General features: G+C 38.0%; 1 protein-coding gene across 2 annotated transcripts; it reads right to left on the bottom strand.

The window, feature by feature from the left end:
* Positions 1 to 1,507: 1,507 nt before the first annotated feature.
* Positions 1,508 to 21,779, bottom strand: AGTR1 (angiotensin II receptor type 1). Of its 2 annotated transcripts, none has more exons than XM_072344734.1 (2): positions 21,632 to 21,779; positions 1,508 to 3,095 (listed from the first exon to the last, which is right to left on the bottom strand). In XM_072344734.1, the coding sequence occupies exon 2, from the start codon at positions 3,040 to 3,042 to the stop codon at positions 1,963 to 1,965; it is 1,080 nt and encodes a 359-aa protein (XP_072200835.1). In that variant the 5' UTR covers positions 3,043 to 3,095; positions 21,632 to 21,779; the 3' UTR covers positions 1,508 to 1,962. The 2 variants fall into 2 exon arrangements, with proteins under 2 accessions (XP_072200835.1, XP_072200836.1); XM_072344735.1 differs by lacking the exon at positions 21,632 to 21,779 and adding an exon at positions 16,824 to 16,924 and having other exon boundaries at positions 1,514 to 3,095.
* Positions 21,780 to 21,834: the final 55 nt, after the last annotated feature.

Raw genomic sequence — 21,834 nt, 5'->3', positions numbered from 1 at the left:
GGCTCCTCATGCAGTTCGACGTGTATGCATGTACACGAACAAAATGTCATACAGATAAATGGCAAGCTCTGTTAGTCCATCATCAGCTTACTGAGTGCTCTGGATGCTATTTATAATGCATGGCACCATCGCCATATTTATTTTCAGAGAATGGCTATTTCACGTGCCTGTGTAAGGATATAAGCTGAAAAAAATAGCACTATATATGAGAATCACTCAACTACCCCTAAAAGACACGTTCAGGTATCAGATCTTTAAAAATAGCTTCCAATTAAATCAGCCTTCAGTGAAAGAGCACTTTTTGATGAAGTACAGCTGCAGAAACTTTACTGAATCATCACAGTGCCTTGTGAGATGTAAATAGGAATTACAGAAAATACAGCTGCTTGCCAGCTAAGCAACATTAAAGATATCTTTCAGAAGATTATAAATACCTCAAATTCTCCATGGTCACGTATTTGTCTATGTGACAAATATGTGAACATCTTGGATTTTTTTTACTTAAGCTTTATTATGTTGGAAAGTATTCACGAGCTCATTTATCTTTGTACAAAATAAATGGAAGTTAATCAGGTGCAAATATTTTTTGGATTTTATTATCTGAGGTTGTAAGAATATATGAGGATTTCAGGGACTGGAATGTCTTATCACCTTTTCCCCTTCATTTGTGTGGAGAGTTTGAGCCAGATTTTTGTTCTGATTTCTGTTAGTATAAATTTGAAATTGTTCCATACAAATAAAAAGTGGGTCTACGTGGAGCAAATAATCCTCATTCCAGAATCAGTTTCATGTAAGTGAAGAGCATTGAAGTAAGTGCCAAGGACAAAGTTTGGTTCTGCTTGTTTAGTGACATGACTAAAAGCATCACAATGCTTTTGTCAGAGTCTGAGCTTAAATGTCCAAGAATTTTGAAACATTGAATGGATCTCATTAGTTGGTACTTCTCTCATAGATTACTCTGGTTATTCTACAAAAACAGCTTGAAGGTTTCTGATAGCTTCTGTCCTACAACTTCTGTTTTCAAACAGCTGCATAAAGCATGGAGGTAGCCCACTCCATAAGCAGTGTTCTTCAGTCAGTGTGGCATACCATGGAGGAATGAGGAACCCCTATTTGTGTGTGTGTGTGTGTGTGTGTGTGTGTGTATTACTAGTATAAAAATACCCACTGGGATAAACATGTTTGAATAAACGTTTGAAATCTCTAATTAGGAGTATAAATCTAAAAATATATTTATTCTATATTTAATAAATAAACCTGCATTTTATTGCATATATTATGAAATTTTGCTATTTAAAAATGGAAAATAGTAGCACAAATCAGAATGAGACCAATTTCATGGTCTTTAAATTTAAATTTAAAATTGGGCCTGTAGATAAAGTATATATTTGAAAAACAAGTTATAAATACAATGACAAATGACTTATTAAAAAGAACAACAAACAACCTCCAAAACAACAACAACAAACCCCAAACCAAGCAGTGTAGTTCCATCAGGGCCTGAAACGAAACTTGGCTCACATGTGCAAAACAGGTTCTTCATAATTCACATCGCTTACAAAAGCTTTTCCTTTAAGTTCAGTGATCATCTGTAGTTTTGAGTAAGCGGCAGAATGCTGACGAACTCTGATGCACCCGTCCTACCAGTTATGCTGCTTTCAACAAAGTAAAACAGTGTGACGTGGTGTAGGGAGCCTGCTTTGGCAGGGGGGTTAGACTCGATGATCTCTAGAGGTCCCTTCCAACCCCTACAATTCTGTGATTCTGTGAAAATCAGGCAGTCCTCTGCACAATGTAAAATAGAAGGCCACTGCTAAATCTTTGTAGTGTGATTTTGCTGACGTGATTTAATGTTTCTATAACGAGCAGTAAGCTGTGATGTCTGGGACTGCAGATGGATTTTGTCATTCATGCTGCTTCATTCACAACCTTGTTCAGATAAAAAGCATACAGCGTAACGCATCACTCAGTGTCAAAAGACCCAGCAGTCTTTTTAGTGGGCAAGCGTATATTTTCTGGTGGTCGATAAGAGAGGGAGCTCATTTTTGTAGTGAGACTGGGATGTGTGCTGACATTAGGTGGAATGTATTTTATTAGCTGAAGGAAGTATTTTTTAAAGTTTTTTCCAAAGAAAACATAAAAAAAAGGATTCAAACAATTGTTAAAGTAAGCGATGCAAATAGTGAAGGGCATAGCTGTATCCACAATATCAGTGATTTTGCAGTCTGTTATTACATGTAATTGAATTAATACATCCAGAAAAGTGAATACTTGGTGAGGAATCCAGGAGAAGAAGAAGAAAAATACTATGGCCACAATCATCTTAAAAATATCATCATTTCTGGTCTTATTTCTTTGAATTTGATATGCCTTCTTCAGGGTCTTCCAAATTAGGGTGTAGCTTGTTAGTATGATGAGAAAAGGGATTAAAAATCCCAATAAGTTCTTGGATAAACCTAACCCAACCCTCAGAGTTGTGTTATTGTTGTCATATCGAAAGCCACAGACTGTCATGTTCAAGTTCTCCGCAAAAAATATATTACGGTGAATGATGACAGGTAAACTGGCCACACCAGCAAGGAGCCAAATGACAATGCAGGTTACTCTGGCAACAAACATGGTACGCCGGATTCGTGACTTCACTGGATGTACTATAGCCAGATAGCGGTCGATACTAAGGCATGTGAGTAGGAACACACTGGCATACAAATTGAAACTTATTCCTGCTGATGCTAGCTTGCATAAACAGTTGCCAAAAGGCCACTGGTACTCCATGGCTGTGTAGGCTGCCCAGAGAGGCAGAGTTATTAAAAAGCACAAGTCAGCCAGTGCCAGGTTTAGTAGAAAGATGCTGGCCACTGTTTTTAATTTCATGTAGCAGTAAATGACAATAACGACCAGGCTGTTCCCAAATATGCCTATGATGAAGATGATACTGTAAACAGTTGGAACCATAATGTAGATGTAACTGTGCCTTCCTGAAACAGGACAGTCGACATGAATTCTCTTAACAGTTTCTTCAGTAGAATAGTTTGGGACCATCTTGATCTCTTCTGCTGTGGCCTTGTTTCAGGGAAACAGTGTGAAGATCAAACCTGTGAGGAGAGGGGGGCAAAAAGAGGAAATAAAATTAGTTCATGAGGGATTTAGGAATTATTATTATTATTTTTTTTAAGTTTCAACTAAATCTCAAGATTTTCTGTTTAACCGGGGATACAAATTATTTTACCAAATTCCGTTTCTTACTCATAAGACATGAATTAGTCAGCAATTAATCTGCTTTTCATTAACTGACTTCTGTCTATGACTTTCAGTTGAAAACTGGGTAGTAGTGCCCCATTATTAATCACTACTCTTCCTGAAAAACTTAAATGGAAAGCAATAGAAACACGTGAATCTGAATCATTTTTCTTCGGAAGGCAGGCAGATGGAACAAGCAGAGCAGTTTCTTTTACTTTGCTCTTTGCTGATTTGGAGTGAAAGACTAGATTATATATTACAGCCTTGCTACAATACCTATAGCAGGAGCTTTGTCCTGACCCTACAGGAACCTGGAAGTGAGCCATGGAGTATGTAACTGTTAAGCAATAAATAATAATAAGAGCAAAAAAAATTGAGGGGAAAATTCATTTTCTATAACAGATGTGTCTTGATAATCTGCTGATCATTACAGCTTCTTGAAAATAGTGAGAAAGCAGAGGGCCACTATCTTAAACTGATTGATTTATACCAGCTCAGACAGTCACAGAATCATTAAGGTTGGAAAAGACTTCTAAAATCATCTAGTCCAAACATCCTCTTACCATCAATATTGCCCCCTGACAATGTCCCTCAGTGCCACATCTCCACAATTCTTGAACACCTCCAGGGATGGTGACTCCACCATCTCTCTGGGCAGCCTATAGCAGTGTATCACCACTCTTTCTCAAGAGTGAAGAAATGTTTCCTAATATCCAACCTGAACCTCCCCTGGTGCAAATTAAAGCCATTCCCTCTTGTCCTAAAAGTCAAGGAGAGCCAATACAGAGGTATTCAATGCCTTTGAAATAAATAAATTTCAATTTTTAAGTATACCTTGCAGAACATAACATAGGTAAGAGTGTTGGGAGTTGGTTGTATGTTGTTAATTTTCATTTACATTAAAAGAATTTAACAGACTTCTTTCAATTTCTGAACAAAGTTCCAGATTAAAATACAACTGGTTAATAAACATATGTTATAAAAATAATAGAGACACAAAACAGCAGATAGTTGTACATTCAGAGACTTTATTTAGATTATTTTTTCCTATAATCAAGTGCTATAACTCACGAGCAAAGCTATCTGGATATCTCAGAAAAGTATGCTTAAGCACTCTGACTACCATTTTACTATGTACAGGAAAAACAAGTACAAAGAAATGAATTCAGATAAGAGTTCTTATTTTGATCTCTGATGTGAATAGTCTTCTGCTGGACCTTAAGTATTCAGAAGCTACTGAGATTCTGTCTGGCTTAGAACTATGATGTCAAGCTATGACTGAAAACCAAATCTGTGCAAATCCAGGTGTGTTCCTCTTTGGTGTAAATTAGTAACTGCAGAAAGCCTAAAGATGTTAGAGGAAGCTAAATTCATGTTACTAACTTCTGTGCCAAAGAGGTGAATTCATAGTCTTAAAGTAAGAAAAATACTTCTAGACCACATTAACTCTATGGAAATTGTGTGAATATGGCACTCACTTGGTTTGCCAGGGCTTGTGTGTTTTGCAGGACTAATTTCCTTATTAATGATTTATGACTCTAGCTGTGAGTCTGATACTTAAACTTTTCCAGAGAGAATAAACAGCCAGTCTTTGCTCACAAAAAAAAAAAAAAAAAAAAAAAAAAAAAAAGAAATGTAAAAAAAACAAAAACAAAAACAAACATAAAAATCAATAGTTATTATAGCAGAGTAATTTTTATTGCTGTATGCAGGATCTTGACAGCTGCCAGCCCAACCCAGTCTGTGCTGCCTGAAAACGAGATTAAGTGAAATATACTAGCTTTAGAACAAACAAAAAACCCCGTAAAGCCACTTTTGTATAAAGAGTTTATATTCAGAAAGATACTTGGTCTTTCAGTAGTGTGGGCTCTGTTGTTAAGGAGGCAGTTGCTTGTTATTTTCATTGCTAGTGCTGATGTTCAAGGGTGGGTTGTGTGGGGCCCTGGGCAGCCTGATGTAGTGCCCCAATTTAATGGGTGGTAACGCAGCCTGTGGCAGGAAGGCTGGAGCTAGATGATCTTTAAGGTTCTTTCAAACCAAGACATTCTGTGTTTCTCTTAAAGGCAGCATGCTACTGTATTAAGTAATCGATGTGCTGCAGTTAGGAGACAAATCTTATTCCTAAATAGTTGATTTTTTCACCTTTAAGTGAGGCATAGATACACCTCTGTAAAGCCCATACAGGAAGTCTGGGGAAAAGCCATGCACTGAACACAGAATATGGGTTGCAGTCAGTACTAATTGAGCATGTCTCTCTTTGGCCCTCACTTAATTATCTTCTACTACTATTTATTTATTTATTTATTTTCCCTGTTTCCCCCTTAGCTAGTGTTCTACTGTAAGGTCTGCATTAGTAAGTTGATTCAATCTCAAGATGTAGGTCTTTGATATTTCTGGATATCGGAATATCTAGTTAATTGCAGCCAATGACAAAACTTTTGTCAAGATACATAATGTAATGCCTACCAGGCTCTGCAATTTTTGCAGTGAATTAGTCTTGATGCTTCAAAATGACATTACCCTTTTCTACCATGCTTAAGACATTAAAAAGTTAAGCAAATATATCTGACGTTACATATATGTACTCCAGTCTGATCACATATGGCAATTTGTGCTCATCTTGCTGTCTCTCACTGTGCCATATCCACAGTACCTGGTGTCTGGTTCTGTGGAAGGTTGTCCTACCCATAAGACAGGGAGCACCAACATAAAAAAGACTGCAAGATAAATCCTCTTATCTCAGCCCTTGGTTGTGGAAGTTGTTGACAGTAAATGATAGATTCTGCAGCATTGTAGTCTGGCAATATGTACCTTGTCCCACCTACAAGCTGGTGCTGTGTGCTCAGTTCACTACCACAGGTAGTGAATGGGGCTTTGAGCAACCTGGTCTAGAGAAAGGAATCCCTGTAGCGGGGGGGTTGGAACTAGATGATATTAAATGTTCCTTCCATCCCAAATCATTTTTTTGATTCTGTATCCTTTGCTTATTTACCCACTGAGATAATGGCCCAAAATTAGCACTATGAAACTGAAGTCAGCATTGCAAATCAGGCCTGCAGTAAAGTATGCAGGACCCAGTTAAGGCTTGAACAAGACCTTTCTCCAAGACTAGATGAATGGTTGTAAACACTTTATATAAGCAGATACTTCCACGTAGGAAGTATTACAGACTGCTTGAAGGTGTTGCAGAAATAGTGGTTAGTGCAGCTTTCTTCTCTTAAAATTCACCACAGCAGATTAAACCACTGTCTACATAAATGCAAGTATTGATATTGTGTACACAGATAATTCCATTTAAAGCATCTTGAATGACCTGAGTTAACATAATGATAATTGAATCATTTGAAAGCTGATACACAAGGAGCTTTTTCTTCAAAGACTGAATCGATGTGATTGTGAATGGCGTGGCAACATCAATCTTAAAGCAAATTATCTGGTGAGCAGCAAACTCCTGTTGCATGCTACTGTCCTGTTTGACCTTTTATCTTTTTTAATTACAATGATTATAATGAGTCACTGATAATGAAATGCTTCAGACTGCTCTACCAACTATTATTTACCACTCCACTCATTGCTTCTATTGGGCGAACATGCATCCTAATTAAACTGCCTGTCGAAACAACAAGGAATGCTAGGCCCACACAAGGTAAACAGCTCTCTGCCTGCTGAAAGACAAGATCACACTAACTGTGGCTTTCTGTGAGAACTTCATCAGGTATAAATAGGTAAGCAGATGTCACAAGTCCGTTTTAAAACAAAAATAATGCGTTTTTAATATTTGCTTTGACACAAACTAAGTAAACTCTGACTAAACAACCCTGCCACCATTAGGAAATGTGGTGTTTTTTTGTTTTTTTTCTTCTGATGGTAGGTTGATTATTTACTTTTCTCATGAATGAGACGATATTACCATGTTGGAGGATGATGCATTCTAATTTTATATAAAATTATTACACAGGGAGAAGAGGCTGTAAAATGTTAGGAACAGTATGTTCAATATTGAACTATGTTTACTTTCCTGTGGTTTGAGCTTTTTCCCTCTATCTTGAGAGTTTAGCTCCCCCTCCTTTCCTAATTTCTTGTATTCTTTTTCTAATTGCTGAGAAAATAATGATACTTCCTAAATGCTTTATCTCATTGCATTTGTTTTCTTTCCTACCCAGCATTGCAACCCCCTTGTTTTGCAGTATTTTTAAAAACAAATGTATTTTCTTTTCCACTTCACATGTCTACTTCAGCCTCTTCCTTGCCTTCCTGGAGCCCCTGAGCTGTACCAAACTTATATTCCACAAATAACCTGCACCAAATGGAATAAGAATGCATCCAAAATAAAGAATTACTGTTTAACAAATATGGATTTAGAAGATAAATGGACATACAAAACAAATTGAGTGCAGTTCCTGTCTCTCTGAGCAAATAATCTTGCAGAAAACTGTGCTCATGTAATCATAAATCCATTCTCCAGAGCTGGGAGAAGGACAGTTGCTTGGGAGCCCTTTGACAAATGTGACCAGTGTGAAGAGACTGGATATTCTGCAGAGCTGTACATTTACCCTTCTCCTAGCTTTCTTTTGTTGCTGCTTCTAACAGTCAGTTTTCCTCACTCATAGCTTAACAAAGTAATTTTAGTCTACAGTTGATACATGAATTGGGAAGGGTGAAAGCAATGCAAACGCTTAGGCAAGTGACAACACTATCATGGCCTTGCAGTGTGCACAGGCCTCCTGTCATCACTGCCACTATCTTCCATGGAGGTCAGTGTCTGACTTCATGGTGAGTGACAATAAGCCAGCATACCACTGAAATGTAACTGCAGCAGGCAGGTGTGGAACTGGAACCCTGTCTGTGCAGAAGGAAGCTTCAAAAGGTCCTTATTTGTAACTGTCAGGTTGGGTGTTGCTTTTGTAGTTTTGGAACAAAAAGTGATTTGATATGAGAACAAGTAGAATCTACAGAACCTTGTAACTGGCCTTTGCACAGCTGTCCTCCTATTCAGTCTTGCATGAAGCAACTGCCACTCCATTGAAATTGCTGTTGATTTTGTGGTGCTTGGTTTACTACGTGTCTGAGTCATAGTGAGGTACCCAACTTTTTGCCTCAGAAGTACACACTTGTACTTTTGAAGGAAAAAAACTGTATAAATGTGTATTTGTACTACCTATGCTAATATATTTCCAGTAATTGTACTGCACTCAATTATTACTCTTACTTATTCCATAAGGTAGGTGGAGTGTCATCCATATTCATGTGTTTTGCAGCAGTGGGACACTGATCTGAAATAAATTTTAATTAACTTGTGTTTTGCTTATGCTATCTTAACGTGCAGCAATTAAACTTTTACTTGTGCTTTATTATTTTAACAACTTCTGCTTTGAATCAAATAGAGGTGACGTATACTGCTGTTCACTTGGCAGTCTGTAAATATATATGTGTTGTCATACATATATAAACTATACTTAAGAATAAAATATCTTTTTTATATGTAGATTCTTCATGTCATCTCCTTGCTGGAGCTGGTCAACTTTGTTTGTGATAGGATTATGTAAGTGATTCATAAACTGTCAATGATCTTCATAGGATTTGTTTCCTCAAAACTCTAAACTGTTAATCACTTGTTTTTAGCTAGCAGAAGCCCAGTTATTTCTATGTTGTAAACAGAAGTTGTTTATCTACTCTGACCTTCTCTGTAAGAACTTTTCTGTATTTATTTCTTCTTGCACATTTCAAGAGTCTGTCCTTCTGTATGATGGCTTTCATAATGTATGCTGAAAAGAATGAGCATCTCTGCTGTGTGTTTTCAGAGGCTACTCTTATTAAGTTTCCTTTTGCTTCCCAACTATCTTTCAACTTTACTCAATTTTAGACAAATTTTATGTGAGAAAGAGGCAGGTAAAAAGATGTTTTCATCTGGAAACATCGATGCTTGAGGATTGAGTGAATAGTGGAATCAGGCAGGAGGATGCTACTTTGAATGCTTTGTTTTGTGTTACGGAGGAGGAAAATGTGAGGGAAAATAACACAGTTAAGCACAATGATATTTGAACTGTTTTGAAATGTAACTAGTATATCTTTTGACCACTAGAGGTCCATGTTTCCTATTTAAAACTAATTATTTCATATTCAAGTGTCACCAATTTTCAAAATACCACCTTCAAGATTATTCAAGGCATAAATATAAAACAAAATTCTATCACAAACATCTGTATTTATGTAAAGTATTATGTACCAGTGTGAGACTTATTCTAGTTTGTTTCATGGTTTTGCAGACCTTCACTCTGGTTCTTGTATAGTAAGTCATGGAAGAAGGCCCTGGCACTCTTAGACACGTGTAGTTAAACAAAAAAACTTTCATGGCCAAAAAAAAAGTATAGGGAGAGTAGAGGTATAATCTACCTAAAGAGTGTAGGTAGAAAAAGTGGCACCTAGTCATTAAACTACATTTATTTCTGAAGTAACTGTGCCTAACATATTTTTTCCAAATATCAGACAGAATACTACTCAGGGTGGATTCCAAGTTATTTTGACTCAAATGTGTATTTAAAGGAAGAACTTCAGAACAATTTTTGAGATGAAAAGGCAGTGTGATCCACACAGCTTTTATTATGCAAATGGGGATTTCTACACTTTGTGTGGAATGTATTTTTTGAGTTGCAAACAATTTTGTCATTTGAAAATGTAAGTATCTTTTCTGTCCACACCCACGCAAATAATCTATACAGGCACACACTTTCTGCTTCTTTCACTGTACACCTGGGCACATTATTAACCCTGTGGGACACTCAAGGCCCAATGATGGCACTACAATTTAAACAATTTGCTTAGTTAACCAACCCTCTAATGCTAGTGAGAGCAAATAACTTTCAATCCAGATAGGGAAGAAAGTTTATCACTGTTATGGAAACATTTATTTTATTGAAACTAGAAGAAATGCTGTACAAGCATATGATGGCTATATCTTGAAGCTTCTAAAACCAGAAGAGAACTGGTGATGTCTAGAGACAGAATACTGGCAAACAGTTGGCCAGATTTAAAATGCAGAATTAAGAAAAATCACCTCTTGATTGCACACTTCAGCCTTGCATGTTAGAAATGGATGTTAGAAAAGTTGGCTTAAATGCCAATGTTTAAACGGTTAATTTATGTGTCTGTGGGGTTATGAATAAAGCCTTCTATATATATAGATATTGAGAGAAGATATATGAATTTTTTTTTTTTGAGACATTTTCCCATTTGAAGACAGTACCTGTATTGCAAAGTAAGCTGTGATTATAATGAATCTAGAACCTGTAAAATGCTTCAAGGCCTCAATCGTGTCTACGATTGCTCCACATTGGTATGCTATATTACCAGAGCACCTTCTGACCACCTTTGTTTGAAAGGGAGATGGAACAACCCAGAGAGCCAGTCTTGTTTCTGCAGCTTTTGTTCTTAGGCAGCCCTAAGAATCTTCTGTTAATCCCCACAGTTTTGGAGGCAGTTGAGAAAAGTATCATGTTCTGCATGGAGTGCAAGAGACTCATTCTAGTTCTAAGACACTACAACCCAGTTTGAATCCTTACAATTGAAGGACTTTTAAAACAGAAAAATATTGGCTTCAGAAAAGCAACATCTCTATTAAAGCTTTGTGGTATTATTAAGCATTTAGAAATACTGCTATGTAATATGTGACAAACCTTCTGGATACCCTTTCCAACAGCTTACACTGTATTAACATCACAGATGTTACTGTTAGCTGCAGGGGAAGTAAAAGCTTGGACAACTTTTTCACGTACTCTTGTAGTACTGGCAGGGTCCAGGAAGACTGGAAATACTTATTCATGCAATTTAGTTCTTTGGCAACAGTTTTAACTACCAATTCCCTCTTCATCTGTTGGTTTTGTTTTGTTTTCCCAAAAGTTGGGAAATCCTGATGTACATATTTCTATAAAGTTGTATTCACCTATATTAGAGCCAAGGAAGGATTGCTTAACTTCACTAGAATTTCTCAACGTCACTACAACACTAGCATGGTGATTATAAGGTTGTTTTTAAAAGAAGTTTGTTGACTAATCCACAGATCATTCATTATCGATAGCCAAAAGTAGAGTAACCGATTTTTAATAAGTATTTTAGTTCATAGATTTCATTTTTCTGGTCTTCTAAGTTTGGGCTTAGCAGTAAGCATTGTTCTCTGGGAGTTTTTCATAGGTGTTTTTTCATAAGTTTTCTCTGCTGTTAATAGGAGGAAAACTATTCTTGGGTTCAATAAGTGTAGATGTGCACTCCAAAGTACTGAAGGACTAACTATTCTCAGCATGCACTGTATTTGTTTATCTGACCTCTTGGGAAAATTTGGTGAGGTGGAGGTTTTATAGATCACTGGTTCTGGCTTGATGGTGTACCCGGTCTTCTGGGTAGCTTACAGTTTTCCATGTAACTTTCTGGTCTCTTCTTTCCTTGTTTATCCTTGAGAGCAATCTGTTTTCATTCTTTGACCAAGACTATAACAATGTATTACAAACCCTCTGGTGTTTAGAGTGACTTAAGGAAATATAGTGCATATAATACTTAAGTGGTAGGGATGTAAAGTTATCCATACAGCAATAACTTAAAATTGAAAAAAAAAAAAAAAATGAGAATGTAAAATAAATTCTTAGCTTAAGACTTATAGTTCAATGTCCTTAAACTAAACATCAAAAGGCAAAGCTTTGGAGAAGATGGTGTTTGAAATTGGAATCAAAATGAGGCCATTAATTATCCTTACCCATCAGCATGGATTATTATTATTATTGTATCTCTATTCTATTGATTAATATTACCAGAAAAGAAGACAGCTGACAAACAAGGAGAGAGGAAAAAATATTTATAATCAGTATGCAAACCTAAAGATTACTTATCAGGGACTTATCAGCTCCTCTCTTTTTTTTAACAGCCCCATTTAATGCATAATACCAGAAAGAGAAAAGACTTTCAAATCACAGCAGTTCTAGAACTTCTGAGATTTTCAACATTAACCTGTACAGATTTTTTAAGGGCGACGTAAGATGCTCTTTTATTCTAAACATAAAGTTCAGTGTACATTCATAATTTCAGATGTGATGTCTCGTTATGTAGTACCCTTAGGGTATTTGGAAGTACCCCAAAGAGTCCACAGTTAACAAGAATGAAGCCATCAAGTCCCAGAACGAATAAAAGTGAGATTAGTTTGAGCTGTGAAAGGTTACGTGATGCACGGTTACTTTCTCCAAATGATAGTAAATGAGTGGATTAACACATTTCCTTTATTGCAGCCAGAATTGCCTATATAAAATATAGTGTGCCCCATGTGATTATTTTTAATAAAAGACAGAAATCAAATTCAGGTTTGTTAAGAGCAAGAGAAATAACTTGATGAATTTTAAGTTTCTATTTTGATAGCTTAGTTCCATGGAATAAGAAGTTTTAAAGTATTTTTTTAATTGCACAGCAGTGCACACACTATGCAAATGTAGCTTCTGGACACCTAACACCACGCGTCTATTAGCATCATTATTTCCATAGAGAATGAACTATAAACTTCTATGGTGAACTCCGCCAACCTGAGGCATAAGGGAGCTGTTATTAATTCTCAGCTTGATTCAGATCCATGTTTCAGCCTTACATTAAAAAGGCTTTAGAGAGACAAGGTGGGGGAGGACTTACTGAAGTAAGAAAGCACTGCTGAAAGCACTTATGCCCTCTTCTAAAAGGAGATCGGATACTGCATGTGAAATATCTTATGTCCTTTCAGGTCACATATAAAAATCACAGTTTTACTGGGTATATCATGTACCTATTAATCAGTTTCTGTCTTTAAAGCTATGTTGTACTCTTTGCTGGATCTTCTGGGTACCTTCATATGCATACAAAAATTGCACTAACTCCATTTTTACTTTCCAAGTCATGAGAGAAAAACTGCAGTGTGCTCAGGGCTTAATAAGGAGTTATAGTTTTCCATGTTGTTGGGAATATCATCAGTCACTGATAATTCACTCTTGCTGAAATGAATGTCTTAGCGCATCCCTAGTTCTGCTGTCAAGATATTTGTATTTCTCACTGGTTTCACAAGTTCAGTGGAACATAGCTATCGCCTGGAGGGTGCTCATATTTTTGGGAAGGCCACTTCCACGACTTGCTCTGAAGGCAGGACAAGCGCCTTTCTCCTCTAATGTTGCTGGAGGATGAGACAATGTTATGAACAGCATAGAGATACCTACCAGTTTAGCCTGATGATCTCTTTTTAAGAATGTTTGAATATATAAAGACAACACTTGCAGCTTCAAGTACAACTTAGAGGTACCAGTTATTCCAAGTATTGCAATGGCCAGAACTGGACCTGGCATGGCACTTGCATGCCTACCTTTATGGAAAAAGGAATGAAAGGCAACAAACTTGCATTGTAATAGTAGCAGCCGGGCTAGTCTGGCAATGGCACAGTATTCTCACTGCAAACCATTAAAACTTCTTGAAAACAAAAGTAATGTGGAGTCCAAAAATATCAAGGATCCTGTGGCAGAAGTGATGGAACTGCATTTCTGTACTTTCTTGTAAAACAGTAAGGTGCTACTGGTGTTTACATGCATAAATTTGTAGAGCAACATTTGACCAGTATGGAAACACTGTGCTGTGTGTGAGGCCTCACTTATATACATTCATCTTCAAATAGACTTCTTCCTGTCATTAAGCTGAATCTGGGTGGAGCCTTGGGGGATCTAAGAGCTGTTTATGTCTAACACACAGTCCTATCTGCAGACTGTACTTTATAGTTCTACTATTTTCACCTGAAAATGTAGTAAATACATATAAATATATATAAAAATGTAAATTAATGAAGAATAAGCCAGAGGAAACTCCTCAAGTTTGAGAAATGCATTTGGCAGAGCAATGCCAGCACTTTCATCTGCAGCAACAGCTGTCAAAGTGGGAGAGATGAAAAAAAATTGCACAGTTATCTAATAAGACTTTCCTTCACTATGAAGCTCTAATGAACTGCACTCCTGCTTCTCACCTATCACCAGTGGTTAAAGTGACTGATAAATTTTAGTAGTGAAAACATTAGCTGAAAAAGAATCATTCATGCATACGCAGCATTCATATGTGGACAAAAACATATCAAAGTCACTAAAGCACATTGTCGTGTTAGTTAAAACTTCCATGTTAGCCAATATAGCACTGCATTCTTAGTAAGGTGGCTGGTGCCTCCTATCAAACTTCCTGCTAGTCAAGGCATTATGGCTCTGGGGAAAAACAAATCTTATGCTGAGCGTTTTTTGTTTTGACTTCATTGTGAAAAATAGTGTTTGTCTTACTGGAGAAGTTCTAAAGCAAAAGCAAGAGTATTGTGAATTTCTGTGTAAGGAAATGAATGTTAGATTTCAACGCCCATGTTCAAAAGAAGCTTTGTTTTCCATGTGTCATAATTCAGCTTTGCATAACAGGACTTGGTTCACTGGGTCTGATTGAGACACTTGATTATTTTTGTTATAGAATTAATTTAGATATTCTTATGGTGGGAAAATACTGCACTATGGCAATCTGCCTCAGAAAAGACTCTTTTTTCCTTAAATGAAAATGTTAGTAACAGCCTGGAGGGAAAAGTTAAAAGATTAAAAGCAAAGGATCAGCATGGAGGCTTCTTAATGAATACCTCATTAGGGTCAGAAAAAAGGAAACCAAAGGCAGAAAGGAAAGAAAACAGTATGGGTAACTGCTGAAGTACAAGAGTTATTCAGACCCCTTCCCCCCCAAAAAAATCTTTTAAAATGGTAATAGAGCTAAGCCCAAGAGAAATTAGTGGCATTGTAGCTGTTAGTAAGTATAACATGGAGAACATAGAGGCCCAGTTGTGCTTTCTCTTAAACAAAACTCCTGTTAGGGGGACTAAGAGAAAATCTGATGAGCAGCCAAACATAAAGATAAGCAATACATCTGTGATTTTCTTTTATCAAGTCAGTTGGATTACCAAGGTGTTAAGGGGTTAATTAAAGAGACTGGAAGCTCAGATACGGATACCTTAATTCAAAGCAGTGTGGAAGGTGTTACTGCCCAGGAAAAGAACAGATACTGTGATCCCTAGTGCTTTGTCTGGAAAGCTGCACACTTAATGGAATGATAGCAAAATAGATGTCCTGCCAAATGTGTATGGCTCGTTTCCTGTTCTTTTTTTCTTTTTTCCATCAATGTAATATTTATTAATTTGTTTTGAAAACAAAATTAATTGCCCTACCCTGCTTTCCCCTCCCCAAATAATGCAAACCCGATAAAAATAAACAACAAACTAATCCATTAAAAACAAACAAACGGAAAAACCACAAAGGTAAGCTCATATGCTGTGAATCATTGCACCCTGAGTAAAATGCACTCTTGTTTCTCAAGCAAACATAAATGAGAAGGATAGCATTGTGCGCTCCAAAAGGTGCCACAGTAGCTCTATTTCACTGCTAGGAAAACTATTAATTGAGGTGAGGAATATACGGTTGTCCTGCACTGATGTGACTTTTTTCCTGATGATATGCATAAGAACTCTTGGTGCAGCATGATAACAATGTACTTGCACTCCAAATATTTTTAAGCCCTTTTTAAAAGAGTTTTTTTGGAAAGCACATGCGTAAATATTGTGGTTTTTTTACCCAAGTAAATGCCAGATTTTGAGGAAAAACTGCAACTGCCCTATGGTAAGCTGCTGTTGGCTAGTTAACAAAGCCAATAGTAAGATAAAGAAAAACCTAGCAGAAGAGTTACAGTCCTACTTAGAAAACAGGTGTTTTCCAGACCCACTTGAAATACAGTACCTAAGGAGGGAGAAACTTCTGGGCAGCTACCAAGAGTAGTAGTTGACTCGCTCTTGGGTTCATAGGGAAGAAAGGAAAACTGTATAAACATTTAGTTTGAGGTTACAGGAATTAGGGGGGAAAGGAGAAAAGCCAAAAAACAATTTTTTGTGAAGAAAAATAAGAAGGAGACACAAGTATTATAAAGTTAGATTGAAAGGGGCATGCATGGTTTCTAAATAAAGAAGTTCAGTCTGCATCTTTGTATGTTACATGCTGGCTGCTTTGAGCAAAGGGTCTGGCCAGGCTGTGATGATGCTAAAGGAGGGTTAAATTGAGGATAACTGCCAACAGAACATTTTTAGGGAAGTCAACTCGTGCATTTTTCTCCCTTGCGTAAGCCCCCCAGCATAAAAGTACAGCTGTTCAGTGGTTTTCTGGAATGTTTTACTATTTGCATGAGTCCCTCTGAGCTAAAAATGCTGAGGCACAGTGCTCTCGTTTGGTGTAACACTCTCAATCTTCAGAAAATGGAGAGGACTCAGGCAGGAATGCTGTTTTATTTTGTATTTGTTCCTGTTCCTCATCTACTGAGTATTAGACTCCATTATCCAACTATTGATCAGAATTTGGCAAATTGGTATGACCCAGAAATAAAGGAACAGATGATTTAGCTGAAAACAGGCATTTGGTTAAATCACTCTTTGTTCTGGCCACAAGTCTAGTATTAGCCTTTACCTCAGACGGTGAAATACTGTCTAAGCATTGGCTCTGCCCAAATTCAGTACCAGTTTCTTTAGATACTGCCAATGTTACCTTGTGCTGAAGCTGTTTTTTTTGTCTTCAATCATGCCATTCGCTGCCAATCTGATCTCACTTTCCTGCTGAGAGGTAGTCTTCAGTTATTACCCATTTTCTGTGCCTATAAGAGAAATGCTACTCAACTACAATAAAAGCAGATGAACACCACAGATAGTAACCAAGTATCCTAGCCAATGTTGTTATATAGTGGATACCTGGACGGTTTTGCTATCAAGCAAAAACCAAATGGAATGAAAATTGTAAAAGAGGCCTAACAGCCCCAAATCTGTAGTTCCTTCAGATGATGGTGCAACACAGAATAGTTAACAGCATGTCATTCTAAGCATGGTATTTTCCTACCCTTAGTTGCAATTCAGTTGAAAGCTCCAAGTAATTTTAGTCTAATCCATCATTTATCTGAGGATAAGTCAGTAAATCATTAGACCAGCTATTTTATTTCATGTGCACTTTGTCTCAAACAATCACAGCTGTTAGGATTTACAGTTCAGATAACCTCTTTTCACTTGCTTGTTACAGTGCAGGTAAGAAAATGTGCAGATATCATAACTTCTCGTGCTTATCTGTCAGATTTGTTAAATTCCCCAAAATGTTCAAAAAATGGCATATCCTTCTAGATAACATCTGTTTTTTTGGATGCGGGGGGAGGGGTGAAGGATAAGTCTTAGAAGATGGCATACAATGTGGTATAAATGATCTGAGTACAATGACTTCATTGCTGAAAGTGATTTTAAGCGACAAATTTGTTGATAGAAATTGAACTTAAATACTGTGGTTAGCAAAAGCTTACTGACTTGCTTTCACTGCAGGGTTATTAAAACCAGAGGGAGGAGGCACAAAACGATAGCAAGATTAGTAACCTTCTGTGCAATAGCAAGAGTATGTGGAAAAGCAGCTTCACTGGAGCATTTTGATCTTCAGGGTGCAGTGTTTGGACCTCCTGTGTGAGGTCCATACACCTTTATACTTGAAGTATAAATCCTTCTGTGTCTATTTAAAACTTTCTAATGTATTTGAGCTAGTGTCTACATGCAACGTGTTCAGCTTTGTGTAAAATTGTAATACTAGGACTGCTTTCTGATTCACCTGTAAGATATTATACCTTTAATTTGTAACCAGTCCGCATGTCTTCATAACTAGCTACATTCAATTCTCACTAAGTGCAACCCCTTTACTCCTGTTAGCATGATGTATGCTAACCATACAACAGAAAGAAAGAAGAAAATGTCTTCTTTCCCTTCACTTCCCCTTCTTCTGATAAGCAATATATATTTTACAATTGTCTTCAGAATTCTATAAAATATTCCTCTGTGATACTCTGCACACTTCTCTCTCCTAGGTTCTCAGACTCGATCCTAGCAATACAGAAGCAGACTTATTAAAAACAGTATAGCTTCCTGAAGGAGAAACCGTCAGAAAATCAGAACTATTACCCAAGAATGCAGCAAAATTGCTAATTAGTATTTCAGAGGAACATATGGCAGAACACAATGTGAGTGCAAAGGGCTAGTGCATTTCTAATAGAACTGTTGCACAACTGAGAACATGAGGTGCAGACATCAGCAGTATGCCAGATAAGGCTTAAAAGTGGCAACGAGGCTACTGAAAGGCTGGAGATTTAGCTAAACAACACAAAAAGACTGCTGTGGGCCTGTAGTGACTGGGCTATACCCTGTTCAGCTCTCACAACTGTAAGCCTTACCAAGCTTGCAAGTCTGAAAGGATTTTGAGATTATACTCTCTGGAGAGAGGTAATGGTTTAAAATGAAGGTGTAAGAATTTGCAAGGAGTCTGATGTGCAATTAAGCTTTAGCTTGCACCGGAATCAGGATGAATTAATATGCTGATTAACATTTCACTTCCTCTTTTCCTTTTTGCTCTGTCATTTGGTGGAATAGGTATCATCCAGTTCCCCACTAAATAAGCAGTCTCCATTTTGTCTGTGCTGTTTCACGTACCTGCCTGAGCTCCCTTCATTATAGCTTTGGGTGTTGGGGTTGCTGCTGTTGTTAAGACATTCTTAGGTTAGCATTTTTGTTGCCAGAGGGGATATGTTGCTTGGTTGTGAATACTCCTGTTGCAGATGGGTGAGGGTGGACTGCCAAAGTAATTCTACCCTTAATAACCTATTTCCCCGGTTCAACTTTATGTGTAATATATTCAGATACAATTTTACAATTTTTGTTTATTTCATTTCTTATTGGAAAAAAAAAAAAAAGAGGAAAAAAAAAAAAAAAAAAGCAAGCATAATATCAACCAAGTAGAGAGAGTCATTCATAGTAGTTGATTTAAATAGCACACAAATATCCATGTGTACAATCCAACTCATGGCAGAACTTTTATGACGCTCCCAGGAGAGAAAAGGACAGTTGTTGGACAAAGAGATGTGCCAGCTGTTAAGAAACAACTGGATGGTTCTCACAGTGTGCTTAGATGCCCTAAGACTTGGGCAGCAATGGTCCCAAGGCATTTTATGAATACTCCTGGTGACATTAGAAGCACTGTCTGGACAACAGGAAGGTCCAAGGATAAGGAGAGAAAGTGATCAAGTAATTTATGGAAAGTTTAACAGGGACAGCTTAATTTGTAGTTCATGGCAGCTTTAAATTACCACATTAATAAGCAGAGCTGTAGTAAAGAACCATAGGAAGTGCAAGTAGACTCCCTAGATGTTTTCCTTTATAGAAAAGAGAACAAGAAGTAGTAGTAGTAAAGATGCATCAACTACCCACTATCAGAGATATTTCATGTGAGGCTCTCCAACTGCTAACTGCATGTCTGTAAACACAGTCCCTAGCTTTCAACAGAATTATTCTAGCAAGTGTAAATCAATCACAGTCTTTGTTCAGCACACCTCAGCTTCTGCAGCGCTACAACTGGTAGCAAAAAGAAATGAGACACGTTTACAGATACTTTTAGATATTGATCATAATTAAAGATAATGATATTCAGCAGGTAGCATGTGCAAATCTTACATCTTCTTGTTCTAAGCAAGTTGTGGAATTGTGATGTTTTAAACTGGAAGGCAGCACCTCCTCACTTGCTTCACTGGGTTTTGAGCTGACAATTACTGTATTTTAAGCCAGTAACTTCTAATTGCATTTTGCATATGCTGTCCAACCCAAGCAAGGTACTTTTTCCAAGCAATAAGGCAGGAAATAGTTCTACTTTTGCCTTCCTCCAGTGCAGAAATTAACTATTTCCATGTACTATCTTGCCTAAACTAAGGAGAACGAGACCAACAATTTCACGATAAACTTGATTTCCATAATTGTACTGAACCTCTTTATTTCTCTGTTTAGCAACAGAAACTAGAAAGAACATCACAGAAATAACTGATATTTCCCTGCTCTGTAGTTTAAATAGTAGAGGGGAAAAGCAACAGAAATGCCACATTCTTGCTGGAGAGGCACATAGTTAAAATTCTTAATAAATGAATGAAAACTTAACCTGTAGACACTTCATACTTTTGAAAGATACTATAAAAGATTCTGATGGCAACAAGCAAAAGGGACTGACGCAGTCAGGGGTGTGAAACATTTGTCAGACACTAAAACAGAGCGGTAAGAGCCCTTCTAGATCACCATGGTAATTACCTGCTCCAGGCCATACTTAGTCCTTCTTGCTCAGGCAAAAATCTAATCATGTTAGTGGCGTGGGTTCATGAAGGTGAAAAGGTATGACAGTTCCCTCTTCTGCTCCCTGCCTCCAAATAAACAAAAAGCCCTTTTTAACGTCATCCCTTTTTGAGCTTTGTAATTTGCCTGAGTCCATTTGCTAGAGTGCCCCGTGCTATGTAACACAAGTCAAAACAAGTACTGTTACCTATGGATGGAAATTTACAGTAGCAAGCTCTGGACAGAATCCTGCTGTCATTTATTGCCATACAACTCATTAATTCCAGTGCGTTTGTAGAAATATAGAAATTAATAAAATTAAATCCTGAAAAGTTAGTGCTTGTCCATACCATGATCTGATTGTTGGATTTGCTTGGAAGAATACAGGGCTTCAATATCAGTAAATAACTGATATTTTAACTGTTTTAGTGTATGGAGACTCAGAGGGCAGTAAATGTTACAGAATTTCTCCCATTGGTGTTGAAGAACATTCTGAATTCAGTTTTAAGAATCAAAGCTGAGTTTGGAAGTAGGGTGAGGTCTATGTCTGGTTACGGAGACTGCACGCTCCTTAAGTTTTGATGAAACCAGCACTAGTTGCTAACTGGTGGTAGCTGTATTGTCTGGCTTGTTCGTTTCTTTTTCCTTTCTGAAAAGAAACAAATATCTGCATAAGTCTAGAAAACACTCGGCACTGCCTTTGGTAACTTTTTATTAGCTCACATCACAGGTTTCAACACTAAAAAATATATTTGAAGTGCTCATCTGCCTATGCCCAGGGTAAGGAGGGCTGGCTGCAGGAGAGTGCCTGGCTGGTGAGGAGGTGCCCGCCCCGCATCGTGCCATCTGGCAGAAGGTGCCGTGGCTTTATCTTCAGGCTGGTGACGGAGACGGGAGAGCTCACGCACGTGGCATGGCTGTGAACGTGAGGAACGTCTGTCTGTCTCCAAAATAAATACGTGTCAGCTTAACAAGTGGTTCTTGAAGGGTGAGGTAGGGCGCGGGATTTAAACGCCTGCGTTTTGCCAGGATAAGGAGCTTCCTTTGCCAACTCCTTCCTAACTATGTCCAAATGCAGCTGGACCCGACTCTACCCCACGAGCCACAGCTGCCTTCCTGCCTCCCGGGGCCCGGCAGCGCTCTGCCGGCAGGGTTCCCTCTGCACAGTCGCGGCGGGTCCCCTCTTACCTGGCTCGGCAGAAGCCGTGCACTGCCGCAGCCCCGCACGGGCACGACCGACGGGCGAGCAGATTCAGCCCCGACGGCTCAGGCACGGCGTCGGGCTGCGGCTGACGCTCTCAAGTCTCGCTGGGTTTGGGCTCTCGCTCTCCGGCCGCACCGCTCCTCTCGCTCCGCTGCCCGGCCCCTTCGTTTATAGAGGGGGGCGTTGC

The sequence above is a fragment of the Excalfactoria chinensis genome, chromosome 9 (genome assembly GCF_039878825.1).
Source record: "Excalfactoria chinensis isolate bCotChi1 chromosome 9, bCotChi1.hap2, whole genome shotgun sequence".
Taxonomy (NCBI): domain Eukaryota; kingdom Metazoa; phylum Chordata; class Aves; order Galliformes; family Phasianidae; genus Excalfactoria; species Excalfactoria chinensis.
The sequence above is the reverse complement of the archived record's forward strand: the minus strand, read 5'-3'. Positions and strand labels throughout refer to the sequence as shown.